At 50.5% G+C, this 18,912-nt stretch overlaps 1 protein-coding gene across 6 annotated transcripts in view; it reads right to left on the reverse strand.

The window, feature by feature from the left end:
- Positions 1 to 18,912, reverse strand: part of ABCC1 (ATP binding cassette subfamily C member 1 (ABCC1 blood group)) — a 109,108-nt gene that overhangs the window by 39,087 nt on the left and 51,109 nt on the right. For all 6 annotated transcript variants that reach the window (XM_024744575.1, XM_024744574.1, XM_024744576.1 and 3 more), the window contains 5 exons: positions 18,312 to 18,387; positions 15,949 to 16,075; positions 12,942 to 13,118; positions 10,870 to 11,037; positions 8,962 to 9,145 (listed from right to left, as the gene is read on the reverse strand). In XM_024744575.1, the coding sequence (XP_024600343.1) occupies positions 8,962 to 9,145; positions 10,870 to 11,037; positions 12,942 to 13,118; positions 15,949 to 16,075; positions 18,312 to 18,387 (732 nt within the window). The remainder of the gene's footprint in view (positions 1 to 8,961; positions 9,146 to 10,869; positions 11,038 to 12,941; positions 13,119 to 15,948; positions 16,076 to 18,311; positions 18,388 to 18,912) is intronic.

Here is an 18,912-nt window from a genome sequence, read left to right on the forward strand (position 1 = left end):
CAACCAGTTTTGACAAGGGCATCAGACACTAGAGTCCCAGACGCCCCCAGCCAAGAGTTAACCCTCTGTTTGCCGGATCAAGGGGAGGGCCTGAAGATCGGGGTAAGGGGTACCTGGGACTGCTAGGGCAGTGGCTGCTTTTCCAGTAATAAGGAACTATTTCAACACTTCAACAACTGATACCGCCACCACAGGGCACCATACCAGCCGGATATCTGCCCCAATCCCAGGAAGTATCTGCCCAGCATCAACAATGATCACCGTCACCTTAAGAACGGTGGCTAACATTTATCGTCAGCCACTGTGCTGTGTTGAAATACAGTCTCTCCTTTAATCTTCCAGCAACTCAGTGATACGTTTGTAACCGCCCACTTTGCACTGATTTCCTCACTCTTTGATGCCAGGACAGAGAAAGCAGGAGAGAGAAGCATAAAGTAGGGCTCCAGAGGACTGACCCTGGAAGAGGAGGGGATGCAGCACAGACGTTATATGAGGGGATAAATACACAGCCAGCAGTGACCCTGAGAACATGCTGATGTGACATGAATTAAAGCAGAATCCAGAAAGGCAGGCTCTCTCAGGCGTCAGCCACAGGAAGAAACAGAAGATGGAAGGGAACCAGAGCTGGGGGGTCATTCCTGGGTTGATGGGAGGAGCTCTGAGCTGGTGATTCTCAATCTTGGCTGTGAATGAATCACCCAGGATGCCCTGGGCCAGCCAGGTCCCTGCACTGACTCTGCCAGGGAGGCCGACCTCCATGCTGAGAGCACAGTCAGGTAGCTGGGACGTGTGGGAAGTGTTCTCTCACTTCCCAGCTGTGGGTACTGCGGAAGCAATGAACCTCTGAGCCTCAACTTCCACATCTGCAAAATGGGAGCAACAACAGCACCCGCCCTCATTAGCGGGAGGACGAGATGAGGTTGTGCCTGGTGCTCGGGAAACGTAAGATGTTGATGAGGCGCTTACTGTTATATCTGCATTTTTAAACGTGTCCCACAGGTAATTCTGGGGCACAGCCAGGATTGAGAATCACTGCTTTAAATGTTTCTTTAAATATCAGCATCCTTTTTTTTTTAATTGGAAAAAACCCCTAAAACAAACAGAAAAGAAGAGTGATAACAAGCAGGACTTCCCATGCAGCTGCATGCAGACAGTGCTCATATACATGCACAGCACTGGGGCCCAAGCCCGGCCTTGACTGTCTTGCTCTGTGCAGGGATGGGGATGCTTTAAAACACTCCCAGAGACACCTGTCCTGCGGCAGGTGCTTCAGAGAACCCTCTGTCCTGCACGGCTGCCCGGGGGCCCTCTGGGAGCCTCAACCTTCCCTCCCCCTCCTGCTTCCCACACAGTAGAGGCCCCCACATTGGCCTCCATGGCTGCCTCCCCGTCTTCTCCACCCAGTTAGCCCACAGGTGATACGCCAACTGGGGCAGCTGGAAAATTCTCGTCTGCAAGGGAGGGACCGAGAGTCCTAGGAGGGGAACCGAACGTGTGTGCCGCATCACCCCATAATTTTCAGGGGCTTAGTCCCCCTCCTCCCGAGTCTCCCTGGCCTGTCTGCTAGGATGCCCAGGCTCCCCAGCCAAGGGGGAACCTGCCCAAGGCCAGCCTATCAGAACCCCTCCCCCTGGCACTTTCAGCCATCGGTGGCCTCAGGACCAAAGATCTGTCCAACTGCTCTGTCCTAAAGGAGTCTCATGCCCAGAGTTCCCACTGCCTGAGTCCCGCTTGTTCAGTTTTGCCTTTGATTTCTGAGCTGGCTGTAAACACCCTTGTTTAACTGGCTGGAGTTGGCTCCCGTGGCCTCCAAAAGGGGCCTCCGCCTGGACCCTCAGCCACACATACCGGTTACGGAAGACAGGAGGGAGGGGTCTGCTCTGGTGGCGGGTTCACACTTTTCTGTCACCAGAGGGAGACAGGGCAGCCTTCCCTGCTGAAGTTCTTCTAGAAACATCCCACCTCCGGTGCCCCAGCCACCTGCAGCTACTCCATCAGGAGCCCATCACCCCGGTGCTGTGTTGGCCTGCCTGGGTCTTGATCATGCCCAGGAGGTACGGGTGGGGTCGTTATAATCAAACTGTTACATTCACTGTCCACCTACTGTGTGCCAGGCATTTCGCAACCAGGATCTCCTTCAAGGCATGCTGGTCATGGTCATTTGACCTGCAAAGATGGTAAAGCTTAGCTGAGGTCACTCAGCCAACCTGTAAGAAATCTGGAGATTTGAACTGTATCCCCAAGGGCCAACCACAAAGCCGGGCACAGAGCAGGTGCCCAATAAATGCTGGAGGAACGATGGAAAGGGATGGAGAGGCACACATTCAAGGGTCCCTTCCCAGGCATGCAGCAGCAGGACAAGCCCATCTGCAGCCTCATTCTGCAAGCACAGCCCACTCCACCTCGCTGGCACTGACCTTCCTCATCCATCACACTGGTGCCTGGGAATTCACAAGACCCAAGAAAGCGTTAAGCACCAAGGTAAAACCCCCCAGACTTGAGTTCCCCCACTTAAATGCCCAGAGGGTTTGGATGAATGTCTTTCCTTAAGGGTGAGGGGCAAGGACAGCTGAGGGACCTGCTGCATTTGTGCCTCGGTTTCCCCATCCCACGTGTTCTGGGCGCATCCCTGACAAGTACACTGCCTGGGCCAGCCCCCTACTCTAAAAGCTGCAAATGTTCAAACATGAAGAGAGCTAGAAAAACGCAGACAGACCTTCTGTCTTCATGCCTGTTTTCCGGGCACCAGAGGGAGAGAGAGAAAATATTACAGAGCACAGGGCAGACGTGCCAGCTGGGAGATTGCACAGGCCTCTCACCAGCCCACAGCCTCTGCTTCTTCAAGGACACGAACACCTTGCTCTGAGCCAGCTCCACGTGGAGAGAAGGGGGAAGAGGAGGTGACTTGGCTTAGATATCATCTTGGACCCCCCAGGCTGGGACGGGGACCCCATCTCAGGGTTCTTCCAGCTTCCCAGGCTCGCCTCCAGCACCGCGTTTAGCACGATGATGTCCCTGATTATTTAGTGTTTGTCTCCCCCATCATACTGTGAACTCTTGAGACCATTCCTAGGTCTTATCTACCACTCTACTCCCAGCACCTGGTGCATCCAATGGCCATGTGGGGTTGCACAGGATGTGCACTGCACAATCCAAGAGGCACCATTTCATATGGTGGCTCATGTACCAGATGTCCCCGTGGCACACAGCAGATAAGCAGATGGACGGATTAACAAATGAATGGCCAAGTGAACGAGCAGAGCCACCTTCCAATGCCAGAGGGGCACAATATCGGCCACAGTGGTGCCATCTCCTAGCCTGAACCCACAAAGATGGTTTCTAAACCAGCCCTGAGAGAAATGGGCAATACCAGCTCATGGTTCTTTCCAATCTGGGATATATACACAGATGTGTTAATGTCCGATGGTTATGCAGGGCATGCCTTGAACAATCAAGATGCAACTCATTCAGTCACTTATTTAACACATTTCCTGAGTATCCACTATGCGCCAGGCACTGTTCTCAGCCCTGGGGATACAGAGGTGAACAAGAAAACCTTCATGGAGCTTAAATTCCAAGGGAGAAAAAGAAATGATCAAGTAGTAGATCCAGAATATACTGTCAGGCAGTGTTAAATGCTACAAAGAAAAATAAAGCAGGGTAAGGAGAAAATATGAATGGTGGGGGGTTGGGAGAGGGAGGGTGCTATAAAATAATTAAGAAGCAAAGACATAAAAGTTGCAACCCAATGACTCTTCTTTGAGTACTTCTAAGTACCAGGGACGGGCCTGTGATACTAGTAAGCCAGGCGCCACCCCGGCCCTTGAACCACATACATAATAAGCACTGCCCGGGCCGTGTGTTCAGCCAGCCACTGACCCTCAAGGCGGGCACCTCGCAGGCTCGCTGTTTATTCTCAAGAAGGTTCTGGAACTCAGCTTGGGCAAGAGCCAGGAGGCAAGCCTCCCCCTTGAGGGAAGAATTCAAGTCACTGCTTTACAGTCAACGGCTGGTTTTTGACCAAAAACGGAATCGATCGGCTACATCACCCAGCCCTATCCTCCCGCCTCGGCCCTGCAAGTTCTTCAGACTCAAAAGGGGAAGAAACACGGACACTGAGGACAGCAGGGAGGAATGTGCCATCTGTCTGACAGACTCTCCAGCTGCTGTTCGGTGCTTACAACAGACTTCTGCAACACGGGGAGGTGCCTGGGACCTGACGTTAAGAAACAAAAGAGGGACAGGAGAACTGATGACAAAAGCACGCCCTAGGACCCTACTCTTCTCAGGGAAAAGGTCCTGGGCTAGAAAGACAGGTGGGAAAGGGGCCAAATGCCAACGCAGTTCCCCTCTGGGCAGTGCAAGAGCAGAAGGATGTTCTTTTTGCTGGTTCTTGGAGCTTTTCTACACTTTGCCATTGTCTACATGGAGCACATAGTGATTTTATAATCAGGTAAAAAAAAAATTCCCCAAAAAATCTGAAAAAAGGGAAAAAAATGAGTGACAAGGTTGAGAGATGTCTCGAATAAGGTTCTGAAAAGCAGCCAGGTCGTTGGAATCAAAGTCTTTCTCCCAAGATGACAAGGGAAGAACCTGGGCAGAGAGATGTCAAAGCAGAGCGGCTTTCACACCCTCGGCTCTACTGACATCGTGGGCTGGGTCAGTCTCTGTTCCTGGGGGACACAGGGGGTTGCCCCGTGCACTGCAGGTTGTTTAGCAGCATCCCTGCTCTCTCCTGACTAGATGCCAGGAGTGTCCCCCTCCACCCACACTGTGACAACCAAACATGTCTCCAGACATTGCCAAGTGTCCCTGGGAGGCACAAATGTTCTCTACTGAAAACCGCCATTCTAGGTTTTAGATTTCTAATAAAGAAACCAGAGAAAATGAAAATGTTCTATATCTTCCAAGTACAAGGTTAACGAACTACTTTGTAACTCTCTTTGCAACCAAAACCAACAAACAAAAAGTCTCCTAGAAACAGGATCATGCATATCCCTGGGGAGGGGTCAGTCTCCCCCGACCCCAAGCTCTAGCTACTATTCCCCATTCCAGGGAGAAAGAATCCCCTCACAGCAGACACTTGTCCTTCAGCCTGCGTGTTCTAAAAAAGACCTGATTAATCCAATGAGGAAACAAAAGTTTCCCTTTAGAAGGAGCCAAAAATGTGGTTCAAACAAATCCAAGGTCACTGGCACTCAGAGTTGACTACAGCTGAGCAAGTCTGGACCCTGACGCCAAGCCTTATCGCTGGGGGCCCCTCCACAGAGGTGGAAAGAAAGGGGGGAGGGCGTTTGATTTTTAGACCCATGGGCAGAAGACCTCTGTGACCTGTCCAGCATGGGGTTGGGTGGCTGAATTGGGGAAATAAACCCACAGTGGAGCTAGGGTGGTGGATGGTATTTTCACCACTAAATTAAGTGCTGACGTGCACACAAAACTATTTTTTTAACTGGCAGCATTCCATGTTCTGCATAACCTGCTTTGGATATGCGGGCGGCTGGGGCGGAAGGGAAGGGAAAAAACTCAACAAGATATAAGGACAGTCCCTGCTCAGCTGGATAGAAAGGGGAGACAGAGACCTCATTCTGGGAAAAAGATTCAGATAAACCCACACACGTCACTTTAGAAAGCACAGAGGGTTATTTTTGCCTACATGCAGCCCACCAAGCAGGCCGATGAAATACAGTGATCTTGAAGTTGCCACCACCCATCGTGTGACCTTGGCTTGACTTGGGCTAAGAGACAATCCGAGCAAGGAGACTCTGCAGCAAGAGGAAAGCAGCTTAGACTCACAGCAGAACCTTCCAATCACAGGAGCATGAACATGTAGAAACTCATTCCAACCTAGAGTTTAAATGCTGGAGGGAGCGTCAGCTATCTTGCACTGGCAAAAGAAAATACTTTTCTTTTAAAACCCCTAGGGTTTGTAGCAGCACTATTCATAATAGACAAAAAGTGGAAACAGCTCGAATGCTCGTCAGCTGATGAATGAGTAAATAAAACGTTGTGTGTCTACAATTCAACAATCAGAAGAAATGAAGTGCTGATGCAAGCTACCATAGACACACCTGGGAAACATCAGGCTAAGTGAGAGAAGCCAGGCACAAAAGACCACGTTAAAGAATTCTGTTTATATGAAATGTTCAGAGTAAGACAAATCTATACAGAAAGCAGACTTGTGTGGCGGTCGCTTTGTGATGTATAGAAATATCAAATCACTACACCGTGCACCAGGAACTAGCATAGTGTTGCAGGTAAATTACACTTCAAAAAAAAACCAAAAGAGAGGGCTTCCCTGGTGGCGCAGTGCTTGAGAGTCCGCCTGCCGATGCAGGGGACGCGGGGTCGTGCTCCGGTCCGGGAAGATCCCACATGCCGCCAAGCGGCTGGGCCCGTGGGCCATGGCCGCTGAGCCTGCGCGCCCGGAGCCTGTGCTCCGCAACGGGAGAGGCCACAACAGTGAGAGGCCTGTGTACCGCAAAAAAAAAAAAAACAAACCAAAAAACTACGAGGACTCCAGCAATCTCTAACACAGAGGAATGAAGGTGTGCACTCTTGCTGTGTGCCCTCCCCTTTCTGACATTCAGTGGCTTCCTGCTGCACTGAGAACAAAACCCAAACTCCTCACTCTGAAGGCCCCGAAGGGTAAACCACCCACACCCCTGCCAGCCTCGTCTCCCACCCTGTCCCTTGCCCACCACGGTGTGGCCACACTGGCCTCTTCTCTGTTCCTTGAACAGACCAAGCTCACGCCGGGCTGAGGCCTGTGCTGTTCCGTGTCAGAACACTTCCCCACAAAGGGCTTCCCCGACCACCCTGCCTGAGTTGCCCGAACCCCCATCACTCCCCAGCCCATTCCCCTACGTGCTTTCTTTCACAGCACTTAATGCTGCATGACACCATCTTCTTCCGCTGATTGCTTACTGCCTTTCTCTCCCACTAGATTCTGGGCTCCACGAGGGCAGGATTTGCCTATATTTTGTTCACTTCTGTCTCCTCAAAACCTAGAATGGTACTGTTATGGGCTGAATTATACTCCCCCCGCCCAACTAAATTCATATACTGAAGTCCTAACCTCCAGTATCTTGGAATGTGACTGTACGTGGACATACGGTCTTTGTAGATGTAATAAGTTCAGGTGAGCTCATGAGGATGGACCCTAATCCTATATAACTGGTGTCCTCATAAGAAGGGGAGGTTTGGAGATAGACACACCACAAGGAGAAGAACACCATGTGAAGATGAGGGTGGACTGAGGTGATGTTTCTGCAAGGAATGCCAGAGATTGCCAGCAAACCACCAGAAGCTGGGGTACAGGTATGGAACCCTCACAGCCCTCAGAAGGGACCAACCCTGCTGACACCTTGATCTCAGACTTCCAGCCTCCAGATCTGTGAGAAAAGGCATTTCTGTTGTTTAAGCTACTCAGCTGATGGTACTCTGTTACAGTAGCCCTAGGAAAATAATACAAGCACTTAACACATATTAGGTGCTCAGTAAACACCTACTGAATGACTAAATCAATGAATAGTAGATAGCTTTCTTAGTGATCGGCCCCATTCACAGGGACAGGGACAGGGACCCGCCTGTCCCAGGCATAGAAGGGACAAGCTTCTCTAAGCCTCAGCTTCCTCACCAGTGAACTGGGAACCACATCCTACCTCTTTCATGAAAAGCTGGTAGGAGGAGTCAACAGGATAACCCCTGTCAAGGACAGAAGCCCCAGTAAGTAGTCAACAACCATTCACTGTTGTATGTCTTTACATCACAGACACCTCGATGACAACTCTGCCCACAGGAGTTGTGCAACGAGGCAGTCCTGCAGCCCCACCCTGGGGGATAGCCAAGCTGAGACCTGTTTGGGGACTAAGTATGTAACAAACACACCCCAGACCCTCAGGGAGTCTGTAATTAGCTCCTGAAAGAGGGAGATCGGAGTAGGACAGGTGACCTCTCTTTAGTTCCACTCTTTTTAGCAACAGCTGAACCCAAAGCAGAAAAGGCATCAGGTGACCTCTTCCCTCTCCGTATTAACTCAGGTCGAGGCTCCGAGGAGGACCGGCAGAGGATCCATTCCAGACGCCAATCTGACATAAACACAGGGGAGCCTGGAAAGGCTGCCAACCAATTCCCTGAATTTTAAACCGACGAATAAGAGAGAGAACAGGATTCTCAGAAGCCTCACCCCATTTGCTTCCAATAAAGGCAGGATGAGCTCCCAGCCCAGAATTCAAAGCGTGCCTCTGGGACTATCCCTGCTCTCAGAGTCCTGACCTGGGAGGACAGAGCGGGTGTGGTGGCTGGGAAGCGGGCAGGTCTACCTGGACCTGGTAGATGCCAAGTGCATGGGGACATCAGAGGGGCACGCTTCCCAGGGGAGTAATAACAGCAGCTGTCATTGGTACCGTGCCAAAGGCTCCAGTAATCTAGCACGTTCATTCTACACCAAGTGCCAGAAGGTTGGCTCTGTTGTTATACTGCTTTATCAGCAACGGCCTGACATCACACAGCTGGAAAGAGCAGCAGCTGGGGTTCGAAGCCAGGTCCTGCCAACTTCCAGCCTGCAGGCTCTGCCACCACGTATGGCCTCATGACCCTCACATCTGTTCTGGATTATGGCGCATATGCCATTGGCTTCTCACAGCCTCTTGGGAGCCAGGAGGACTGTAACTATCACTACCTCCATTTTTGCCACCGAGACCCTGAAACTCAATAGGCACAGAGCCTCATCGCAGAAAAGTGTGCGGACTTGCGTCCAGCTCTGCTGACCCGGCTATAAAGCACTGGGGCCCCCTCTCAATTCAGCCCAGAAAGTCCTTCCAGATGGTTCCTCAGGGTGCCTGGCCCAACCCCCCATCTGATGCCCCGATGAGCTGCTAGGGTGGCTGGTGGGAACCTCCAGGGGACAACTGGGGCTGGACAAGGCACCACCCGCGCCGGGGCCCCGCGCAGCCCTACCGTCGTCGGGCTCCCCCTGCTCCTGCTCGGCGCTGGCGTACGTGCGCAGGAACTCGGCAAAGGCCCCGTCCCGGGCCAGCAGCTCCTGGTAGGAGCCCATCTCGGAGATCTTGCCACCACTCATGACGATGATGACATCCACCTGGGGCAGGTAGCTGATGCCGTGCGTGACCAGGATCCGCGTCTGCGGGCAGAGCCACGGCCACATCAGCGCATGCGCGCGAGAGGGAAATTCCCTGCCCCCCCTCCGCCCACCTGGACACAGATCTCAACTGCGAGGTTGGACATGTGCCTGGGATGCAAGCGTGCAGAAGCATTCCAATCCGCACGTGCTTTCATTCAACACGCACTGGCCGGGAGCTGGGGTCGGGGGGGCAGCAGGGAGGGAAACAAAGATTCCTGCCCCAGATTCCAGGGTCGGGGGAGAAATGACCAACGTAAGTAAAACACTGTGCTGGATGGTGAGCACACATTAGCAAAGGGGAAGGGATATCGAGGTAGTTAGGGGCGGTGCAATTTTAACAAGGGTTATGGGGGAGGTTATTTTTAAACAAAGATCTGGAGGAGAGGGAAGGAGGGAACCATGCATGTGTAGATGAATAAAAGAATGACACTGCTGCAAAAAATGTGCAGGCAGTAGCTGAATTTTTTTCAAGTGTCTCCCTCCCCGAAAAGAGTACAGAGTTTTGTACATGTGTATACATTTTATCTAACTATCTCCAAGTTTGGGAGGATGTTCATCAAACTGTTTACACAAGTTGGCAAACTTTTTCTTAAATGGTCAACTGGTAAATATTTTCAGCTTTATGGGCCCTCTGGTCGCTGCCAGGTCTGAAGGCAGCCATACACAAGACATAAACAGATGGGCTGGCTGTGATCCAATAACGCTTTATTTATGGAAGCCGATATGTAAGTTTAATGCAATTTTCCTGTCACAAAATATTTTTCTTCAGGTTTTCTCCAAGCAGTTAAAAAACGTAAAGACCATTCTTAGCTAGTGGGCTGCCCAAGAAACAGGCAGCAGGCCAGATTTGCTGGCCCCTGCTTTCCACAGAGGAGCTAGGGCTGCAGGATGAGAGAGAATCATTTTTTTAACTTTACATATGCTCTCGTACTCTCTGGTTTTGTTACTATGGACATATGTTACTTTGACAACAGCAAAAAAAAATTTTTTTAATATTTAAAAATTATACAGAATTTTTGTGGTGTGCATGGGAATGCTTACAACACGTTAAGTGGCATGAGGTTTACTGTATCTAGGTATGATGTGATAATCCTATTAAAAAACTTATATACACAGCAAAAAGACTGGAAAGAAATACAAAAATCTCCAAGTGGGGGGATTATGCATAACTGCTTTTGTTTTTCTCCTCCGTGGTTTTCTGAATTTGCTACATTTTTCCCACGGGCATGTCTTACTTTTTTAATGGGGGAGGGGGAAGAAGAGCCAGTTAACCTCCCTCTCCTATAATTCCCCTAAACAAATAAATTAAAAAGTAATAAAAGAGGAAAGGAACCGTTTCCTCTCACGTTAAGGTGTGGTGGCAGTTTTCCTGCTCAAACCTCTGTCCCTCAGCCCATGGCCATCTCAGCAGGGAAGGGAAAGCGGCCTCCCTGCTGACAGGGGATCTTGGGGTGGGATTTCCCTCTGCGAAGCCACCCCCCGTTATTTAATCAGGAAGAGAGGCTTCTTTTGGCCAAGTGGAGGTAATGACTTCCACTCAGTGCCGAGGACGTCCGCCTATAAAGACAAGAGCAAGAAGGCTGTCCCGGGAAGGCTGCCAAGGGAAGGATTAGAAACATGTTCTCGAGTCCAGTTAAGTTAAGGTATCCCAAAGGGGACACACTGCGACTTGACCAAAGAGCGACGGCCAGACCCAGACCCCGAGCCACACGTGCAGCAGGTACCTTGTTCTTCAGCATCCCCTTGGGGCCAACCACGTTTTCAAATATGTGCTTCCCCACGTGGGCATCCACCGCCGAGAGGGGATCGTCAAAGAGGTAGATGTCGGAGTCGCAATACACGGCCCGGGCCAGGCTCACGCGTTGCTTCTGGCCGCCAGACAGGTTCACGCCCTGGGCAGAGACACGTTAGAAGGGTGGGCCTCCTGGGAAGCAGAGACAGACAGAGGGGGCCACCTGCTCGGGAGGCAGGAGACGGCGGCCGCAGGCCCTTCAGGGCTGCACCCGCCACCCACGGATGGAGCAGGTGGCAACGGCGTTAGATCACACCTGTACCGATGTGGGTTCAAGTGCCGGCAGGGGGTTCGGCCTCAAATGTAAAACAGGCAAAGAGAAAACCTGAGCCTCTGGGCACTGCTGAGCAGGGTACTCGGCACAGTTGGGAAAGGGAGGCCGGTGGCACCAGACAGTGCTGGCTACAGGGAGGGCTCCTGATCTTGGAGTCTGGTTCCTACTCTGGATCACTCACTGGTGAAGCCACACAGTCAAGGCAGGCTGTGCCCCGGGGGTGCTGTAATCCAGCCTGTGTCCCACTCGCCAGAAGGAAGGGCACCATTTTCTAATGTGAACCAGGGGGCATGGCCCACACAGCCCTCCTGCAACAGATAACCCAGCATGGCTTCCATATCTGGCTGGAATCAAAGTGGACATGGGCTAACTGCCCAGCCTCTCTCCCAAGAGATGCCCACCCTCTCCATGCTCTGAGGTGGGGTCCTGGTAGCCAGGTTCATTTTGAGGGTCCCTCTGGCCACAGCTTGTTGGCCCAGGGCAGACACCAGACCCAAACTAAGCCAATCACGTCCTCTCCCTCCAGAATTTGGTACTGGGACCTAAACAGCGAAAGTGAGGAGTCTCCAAGTGGCAGAAACAGACACTTGTGAAAAAAAGGGACAAAGCTGTGCAGAAAAGCAGAGACAAAAGACAGAGGAGAAACCAGGTTGCCTGTCCCAGGTTGCCTGTGAGCCCCACCACATTCCAGGTCCTGGATTCCAGGAAATGCATTTGTATCCTTAAACTCAGTTCTCACTGAGTTATTTTCTGCTTATACTAGCAATAACTCAGGCTCCTTTTCTACTTAAAAACCCAGAAAACCCTAGTAATTTGTTTTTTCTTTCCAAGGAGCTGCAGATTTCCCTCAAATAAAAGAAATCATTCACCAACTAGGAAAGCTGGTGGAGCCACTGGCTTGTAACTAAAAGCAAAGATGGGAAAGCTCTTTGGTGCCCCAGTAGAACATTCACACTCCCCGAGCGCACACCACGTAACCACTAGGGGGCACTCGAGCAAGCCAGCCAGGCAGCGGGGAAAGCACATGCAAAGGCCCTGAGGTGGGAAGGGGCTCAGGCAAGTCTTTTGGCCTCCTTTTCCTCAACCATTACATAGGGTTAACAGTAAATCCCATCTCATGGCTTGCTGTAAGGACAAAATATGTATAAAATGTTTAGCACAGTGCCTGGCTCATAGTAATTACTCAGTAAGTGTTAGCTATTGTATTATTTTTACCGTTATCACAGTTTTGAAAGGAACTGTGGACATTTGAATCATTGACACCCCTCTTCTCTGTATAGTGCCCTTGGTCATGTGACAAAGTCACATGACTGCAAAGGTAGAGTGCACTTCCTGGTCCCTTGTCTTTGGGCTCAACCAAGTGATTTGCTTTGTGGGTAGAAAGGACAGTGTGCTTTAAGGGACATCACATTTTTTTTTTGTTGTTCTCTTGGGCTTCTGCTGCCACCATTAGAAGAGCTTCCCCCCCGTGGAGCTGCTGCTCCCTCACCTAGGACCTAGCAAGAAGCCACGTGGGGCAGACCTGAGCCAACCCACAGCCTGGAGCCAGGATCAGCTGGCCGGCAACATGGAGCAGAGCCACCCAGCTGAGCCCAGCCTGGGTCACCAGTCACAGTCGACTCACCCATAAGTAGGAGAGTTAAGTGTTTAACATCATAAGCCATTCAGATTTTGTAGCTGTTACACAGCAATAGCTGACTGATACAGGGGCCATGCTGAAGCCTACTGACCTTCTCACCAATCTCTGTCCGGTCCCCACTGGGCAGGATTTCCAGGTCTGGGAGGAGGGCACAGGCTTCTATCACAGCCTTATAATACCGTTCCTGTAGCTGGCGTCCAAAAAGGATGTTTTCTCGGAGAGAAACATTCTGAATCCAGGCCTGCTGGGGGACGTAGGCCACTGAACCCTAGGAGGAAAGCGGAGAAGGCAGCAAGACCGACAGACTTGGTGAACAAGACAGCAGCCGGCCTACCCACCCACCAGGAGGGCCCTGCTTCACGAGACATTTTCATCATATCTATGGTTTTAACAAGAGGGAAGCCGAGTCCCAAAGGACTACAGTCACCAGGGCTGGGACCAGAGCCCATACTAGGTCAATCACTAGCCCCAACATTAGGAGTTCGAGAGCTGAAATCCTCGTTGATGAGATTACACTTACATGTTTAGTAACTATTCACTGAGTGCCTACAGCAGCGAACAAAACACTTAGCTCCACTATACTGTACACCTGTAACTTATAAAATATTGTACATCAACTATACTTCAATTTAAAAAATTGAAAAAGAAATTAAAAATAAAATAAATTTTAAAATAAACAAAAACCTCCTAACTCCCAAGAATGGGAAGTACCTGAATGATAAAAGAAAATGGTTTGATTATTGTTGTGGTAAATGCCAAGAGAGAAAAATATGAGACTTTTAAAAAGTCCTTTAAAAAGGGAGACTTAACCTATAATGGAAAAGAATCTGAAAAAGAGTGTATATATACACATACAGCTGAGTCACTTTGCTGTACACCAGAAACTAACACAACATTGTAAATCAACTGTACATCAATTAAAAAATACATTTTTTTTAAAAAAGGGAGACTTAGGGACTTCCCTGGTGGCACAATGGTTAAGAATCCACCTGCCAATGCAGGGGACACGGGTTCGAGCAGTAGTCTGGGAAGATCCCACATGCCGCAGAGCAACTAAGCCCGTGCGTCACAACTACTGAGCCCACGCGCTGCAACTACTGAAGCCCATGCACTCTAGGGCCTGTGCTCCGCAACAAGAGAAGCCACCACAATGAGAAGCCCGTGCACCGCAATGAAGAGTAGCCCCCGCTCGCTGCAACTAGAGAAAGCCCGCACGAAGCAAAGAAGACCCAGCACAGCCAAAAATAAATTTAAAAAAATTTTTAAATAAAATAAAAAGGGAGACTTAGTTTGAGACATCAGGGAAGGAGTCCTTGAGGAAATTTCCTTGATGAAATTTAACCAAGGATGTCTGTATAAAAATTGTCCATTTCTAAAGTCTTTATTTCCACATAATATAAAGTGTCAAAAGTGGCATAAAAATAAAGGCTAGGGGGAGGGCACTTGTTTTACATATTTTAGTAATTGAAAAAAAAATTTAAACAAGCACTGACAGGTGAAAATAATTTGGTCTGATCAAGAGAAGAGGGAAGAGCATTTCAGTCGGAGGAACAGCACATGCAAAGGCCTGGAGATGAGTGGAACTCGGCAAGTTCAAGGAACAAGAAGCCTGGTGTGACAGGAACATGCTGTGAGGGGAAGACAGGCAGGAATGAGCTGGGAGGCAGGCGAAGGCAGGGGGGCTGGTGGTCCTAGTGAGGAGTATGGGCTTCACTGGAAAGGCAAAGGGGAGCCATCAAAGTTTCTTCAAAAAGGGATTCTAGGAGGACAAGGTTGGGAATGGAACCCAGGTAACCCAACTCTTCTCCTTCATTCTGAGATAAATAACCAAATTGCTGACTCCAGTCTCCTAACTTAAAGGGGCCAAACTATCACAAAGCCTCACTGTACAACCCACAGATAATTCAGACACAGTATGCACAAGCCCTACCAACTAAAATATTTAGAAAAAAATAAACGTGTTAGACACATTTCTAACACTCCCCTTACCAAGGCAAAATAACCAGTCACAAATAAATCTATAACCTTATCAAACCAAATACTCAAGCACCCTCACTTTTTAGATCCATCATATCTTTGTATTTAAAGCGTTTTTACTTTAAAACAGTGGTTCTCTCCTGGGGGCAATTTTGTCCCCCAGGGGACATCTGACAATGTCTAGAGACACTTTTGGCTGTCACAACTTGGGGCTGCCACTGGCATCTAGTGGGTAGTGGTCAGGGATACTGCTAAACATCCTACAATGCACATGACAGCCTCCACAGCAGAGATTACCTGGCCTGACATATCAATAGGGCTGCAGTTGTGGAAACCCGGGGTTAGTGAAACAGAACGCAATGTGGATCCCACCGTGATTTGGAATTTTCTTCCATTAACCTAGCTCACATTGCCCATTAATCTTACTTTATAATATATATTTGAAAGTAATGACAGGTCATTTCTTAAAACAAGGGCTAAATGTCATTAGTCTGGACCCAACTATTGTAATATACGCTTTCTCTAAGGCACACTAGGCTCAAGGGCATCATATAATCAGCAAAGGATTTTGCTCTGAAATGAAAACAATGGCACAAACCAGCATCCCCAAAAGTAGATTCCAGGAGACAGTAATTTTAGGGGTTTAAGGAGTTGCTACACAGACAACCAAAAGATGCAGACAAATGTGTCTGGGACACGCTGGATTAACCAAAGTTAAATAGGTTTTTTCTCCTTGCAGGACTTCTCAGAGCCTTTACTTTATTAATGTTTCTTATAAGTCTCCAGGAGGGAGGGAATCAGAATATGCAGTATTTCCCAAGTTTGTTTGAGCCCAGGACTCTTTATTCCCCAAATATCCTGCAAGATGAGTTTGAGTTTGCTGCAGACCACGCTCCAAGAAATGCTTATCGAGTGCCCACTACATGCCGGGCACTATTCTGGGTGCTGAGACATAGCAGGAAATAAATGACACCACAATCTTGCCTCCTAGGATGGCACAGAGAAGAGGAGAAAGGATGAAGCTGTTCCCACGTAACAAGGTCGTCATAAAAGAGAACATAATGTTGCCCTTGGCCTCCCCCTTGGCCATTAGTTACCCCACCCCCACCCAGGCCTCCTACCTTGATAGCCACGTGTCCCTCCACCTTGTCCATCTCAGCCAAGAGCGCTGAGAGCAGAGACGACTTCCCACAGCCCACCTGGCCCACCACGGCCACCAGGGAACCTTCCGGAATGGAGAAAGTGATGCTGAAACGACACGACACACCCTGGGGCTCAGCTGGGGGTGCTCGGCCCGCCCAAGCTGGACGGACCCCTGAGTGGAGAGAGAGACAGAAGGCAGGGCTGTCGCGAGCCTTTGAGGTCTGGAAACTCCTCCCGCCGCGTCTACGATGAGCTTAGCTCAGGGAACTGTCTCAGAGGCCTCTGGGCCTGAGGCCTGTGACAGGTGCTGGGATGCACCTGCATCTTAGAAAAGATCCCGCGGGACAGACCTGAGGGGCTGAGCCACCGTAAGGGGGCCGAGCAGAGGGGATCAGCTTTGCCTGGGGGCGTGATGCAGGTGCCCAAGGGAGAGGACACCCCAAAACCAACACTGGAGGAAGAGTAAGCGTGCCCCAGACCCAGGGGACAGCCTGAGGAAAGGCCCATGGGTGTGAAATCACAGGCGTGATCAGGGGTGGACACGTCGATGACACAAGATGAGGCAGGGAAAGTAAGGCCAATCCTGAAGAGGTGGGTGGGTGGCAGCCAGACTGAAGAGGGCCTCAGAGGACACGCTTCCCAGCTGGGAGCCATGCAGGGGGTGAATCTGAGTTTCAGAAACACGTCTCTACAGAAATTGCCCTATGGCAGATAACAGTAATCGAAGTACAATAAAACAGGCTCAACACTGCCAGAAAGACTGGCCCCTCCAACGTGGACAGCAAAGTCGGAGCTGGGATTCCACCCACCCGGGGAAGAGCGGGTACGTCCAGGGCCTCCTTGGGTTCACTGACATCGGCTATCGGCTGCCTTGCAGCCGCTGCTATTATGATTTCAACATATTGGTGGAAAGGCTGATGGATTTTGCTGCCATTGTCTAATTCTTGTGTACCTGTTGCATGGTCACACTGATTGTTTTGTTCTGTGCCGGGAGGGGAATGGATTAAGGGGGCAGAACAGAACAGGAAGCCCAGTGAGGCAGCTCTTGTGATCGTCCAGGCGAGACAGGAATATTTTATAGGCTGACGAGAAAAAAGGTTTGGATGGAGAAATTTGCAGGGGATTCAAGGGGTGAGGAAGGGTGACTGGAACAAGAAGGTAAGGTCTTTGAGACTGGAAGGATGGAGGCAGGGATGGGGGCACAGGTACAGACTATTTAGTTGTGAAGCAGGACTAGAGAGAAAAGCTATAATTGAAGCAGGCAGAAGTTAAGTTAGACACAAGAAAGAACTTCCTAAACAAGCAGTCCCATCAAGGGAGGTGTTAACACAGATTCTTTTCTCTGGAGAGTTTGACCCTTGCCCCTCCCCACGTCCCCAGATAAAATACAGCAGTAATTTGGCTACCCAGTTATGGGAGCAATTATTTAGGGGCATGGAGGATAAACCTGGCCCCTAAAAATGTCCCATGTGGCCCTGTGTTTGGGGGACTCCTTAAGGAGGCTTGAAAGAGCCCCTGGGCAAGGCCTCCGGTCAGAAAGAAATCAGAGGCAATTGACAAGTTACCCAGGGAATCAGGTCAATTCCCTGGATCCTGTGATTTGGAAAAATAAGGACTGGGGTGGGCAGGGTCCCAGATGTGGAAATGGTGTGAGAAAGGGTAAGCCAGGCAGCTGGGGGACCTTGGAGAGGATGGAGAACAATCCATCCTGATAGCAAACGTGAGTGGACAAGAATTCTTTTCAGCTGACCCAAGCCTTCCTGCCACCAGTGGTGGCATCACAACCTCGGACCCAGCCTGGCCAATCAGTGCCCTCAGTCTCTTCTGGCACAGTGACTGGTTCAGGGAGGGGCATATAACCCAACTTGGGCCAATAAGAGGCAAGTGGGTCTCCTGATGAGGTAGGAGGGACACTTAGAGTCAATGGGGGCCATCTGGATCATGAGGGGAGAGGACGTCTGAAAAGGAAGCAGCACAGATGGAAGGGGAACAAAGACAAGGTGGAGAGAGTCATGATGGCATTGTCTGAGCCCCTGGATCCATGTCCCTGAAAGGGAACCTTCTCAGTTACGTGAACCAGAAATTTCCCTTTGTTGCCTAAACCTATCCGCTATCTGTACAAGGTTTGTCACATACAGTCTGAGGGAACTCTCTGAGCCAGGCACACTCTCAGCTGCTTCTCCCTGAAGGCCAAGCAGGTGTGACTGGATCTATCTGACAGACGAGCCAAACTAAGGCTCAGAAAGGCAGTGACCTATTCACGGTAACAGAGCTGGAGTGTAGCTGGAATTCAAACTTGTGTTTGCCCAGAGCCCCGTGGCTTTCTCCACGTCCCACTTACCCATGCAGCGTGGGAGGCTCGCTCCTGGCCCAAGTGAACGTGGCATTCTTCACAGTGATGCTGTTTGTGGCCCCAGCTGGAAAGCACCAGAGACAATATGTCAGGCGTAGATGAAGCCACGGCCTGAGCGTGAACAGCAGGCTCTTACTGTTTGCTTTGCCTCATCAAGTGGTTCAACTCCAGCTGCTAGCCACTCACGCTAGGCATTAATTATCTGGTTACATCAGTCACCGTTTCTAAAGAACTTCAACCAGCAGCTCTGGAGGCGGCCTCAGACCCAGAGCGCAGCAGGAAACTGCGAGAGGGCTCTGCCTTTGAAAGATAGGATGTTGCACCATCTGGAAAGGTCGGGGGACCCCTGGGGGCCTCCCTCACTCAGTCTTGGGAGGTTCCGGCAGCTCTGGCTGGGTGAGTCGAAAAGAAGCCAAGGTCACGGGGCACAAGCAGTGCCCTCATGCAGATGCCTGTCCATCAGCTTGGGCTGGCCCAGGGCCCTCACTACACCTCTGGGGCCCCTCCTTTATGTTCAAAGCGGGGTCCTTTGCCCTGAAACTCCTGGATTTCAGGGCAGCCTCCTAACTCACCTCCCTGCATCCCCCCC

Source organism: Neophocaena asiaeorientalis, unplaced genomic scaffold, assembly GCF_003031525.2.
Source record: "Neophocaena asiaeorientalis asiaeorientalis breed wild unplaced genomic scaffold, Neophocaena_asiaeorientalis_V1.1 scaffold91, whole genome shotgun sequence".
Classification (NCBI taxonomy): Eukaryota; Metazoa; Chordata; class Mammalia; order Artiodactyla; family Phocoenidae; genus Neophocaena; species Neophocaena asiaeorientalis.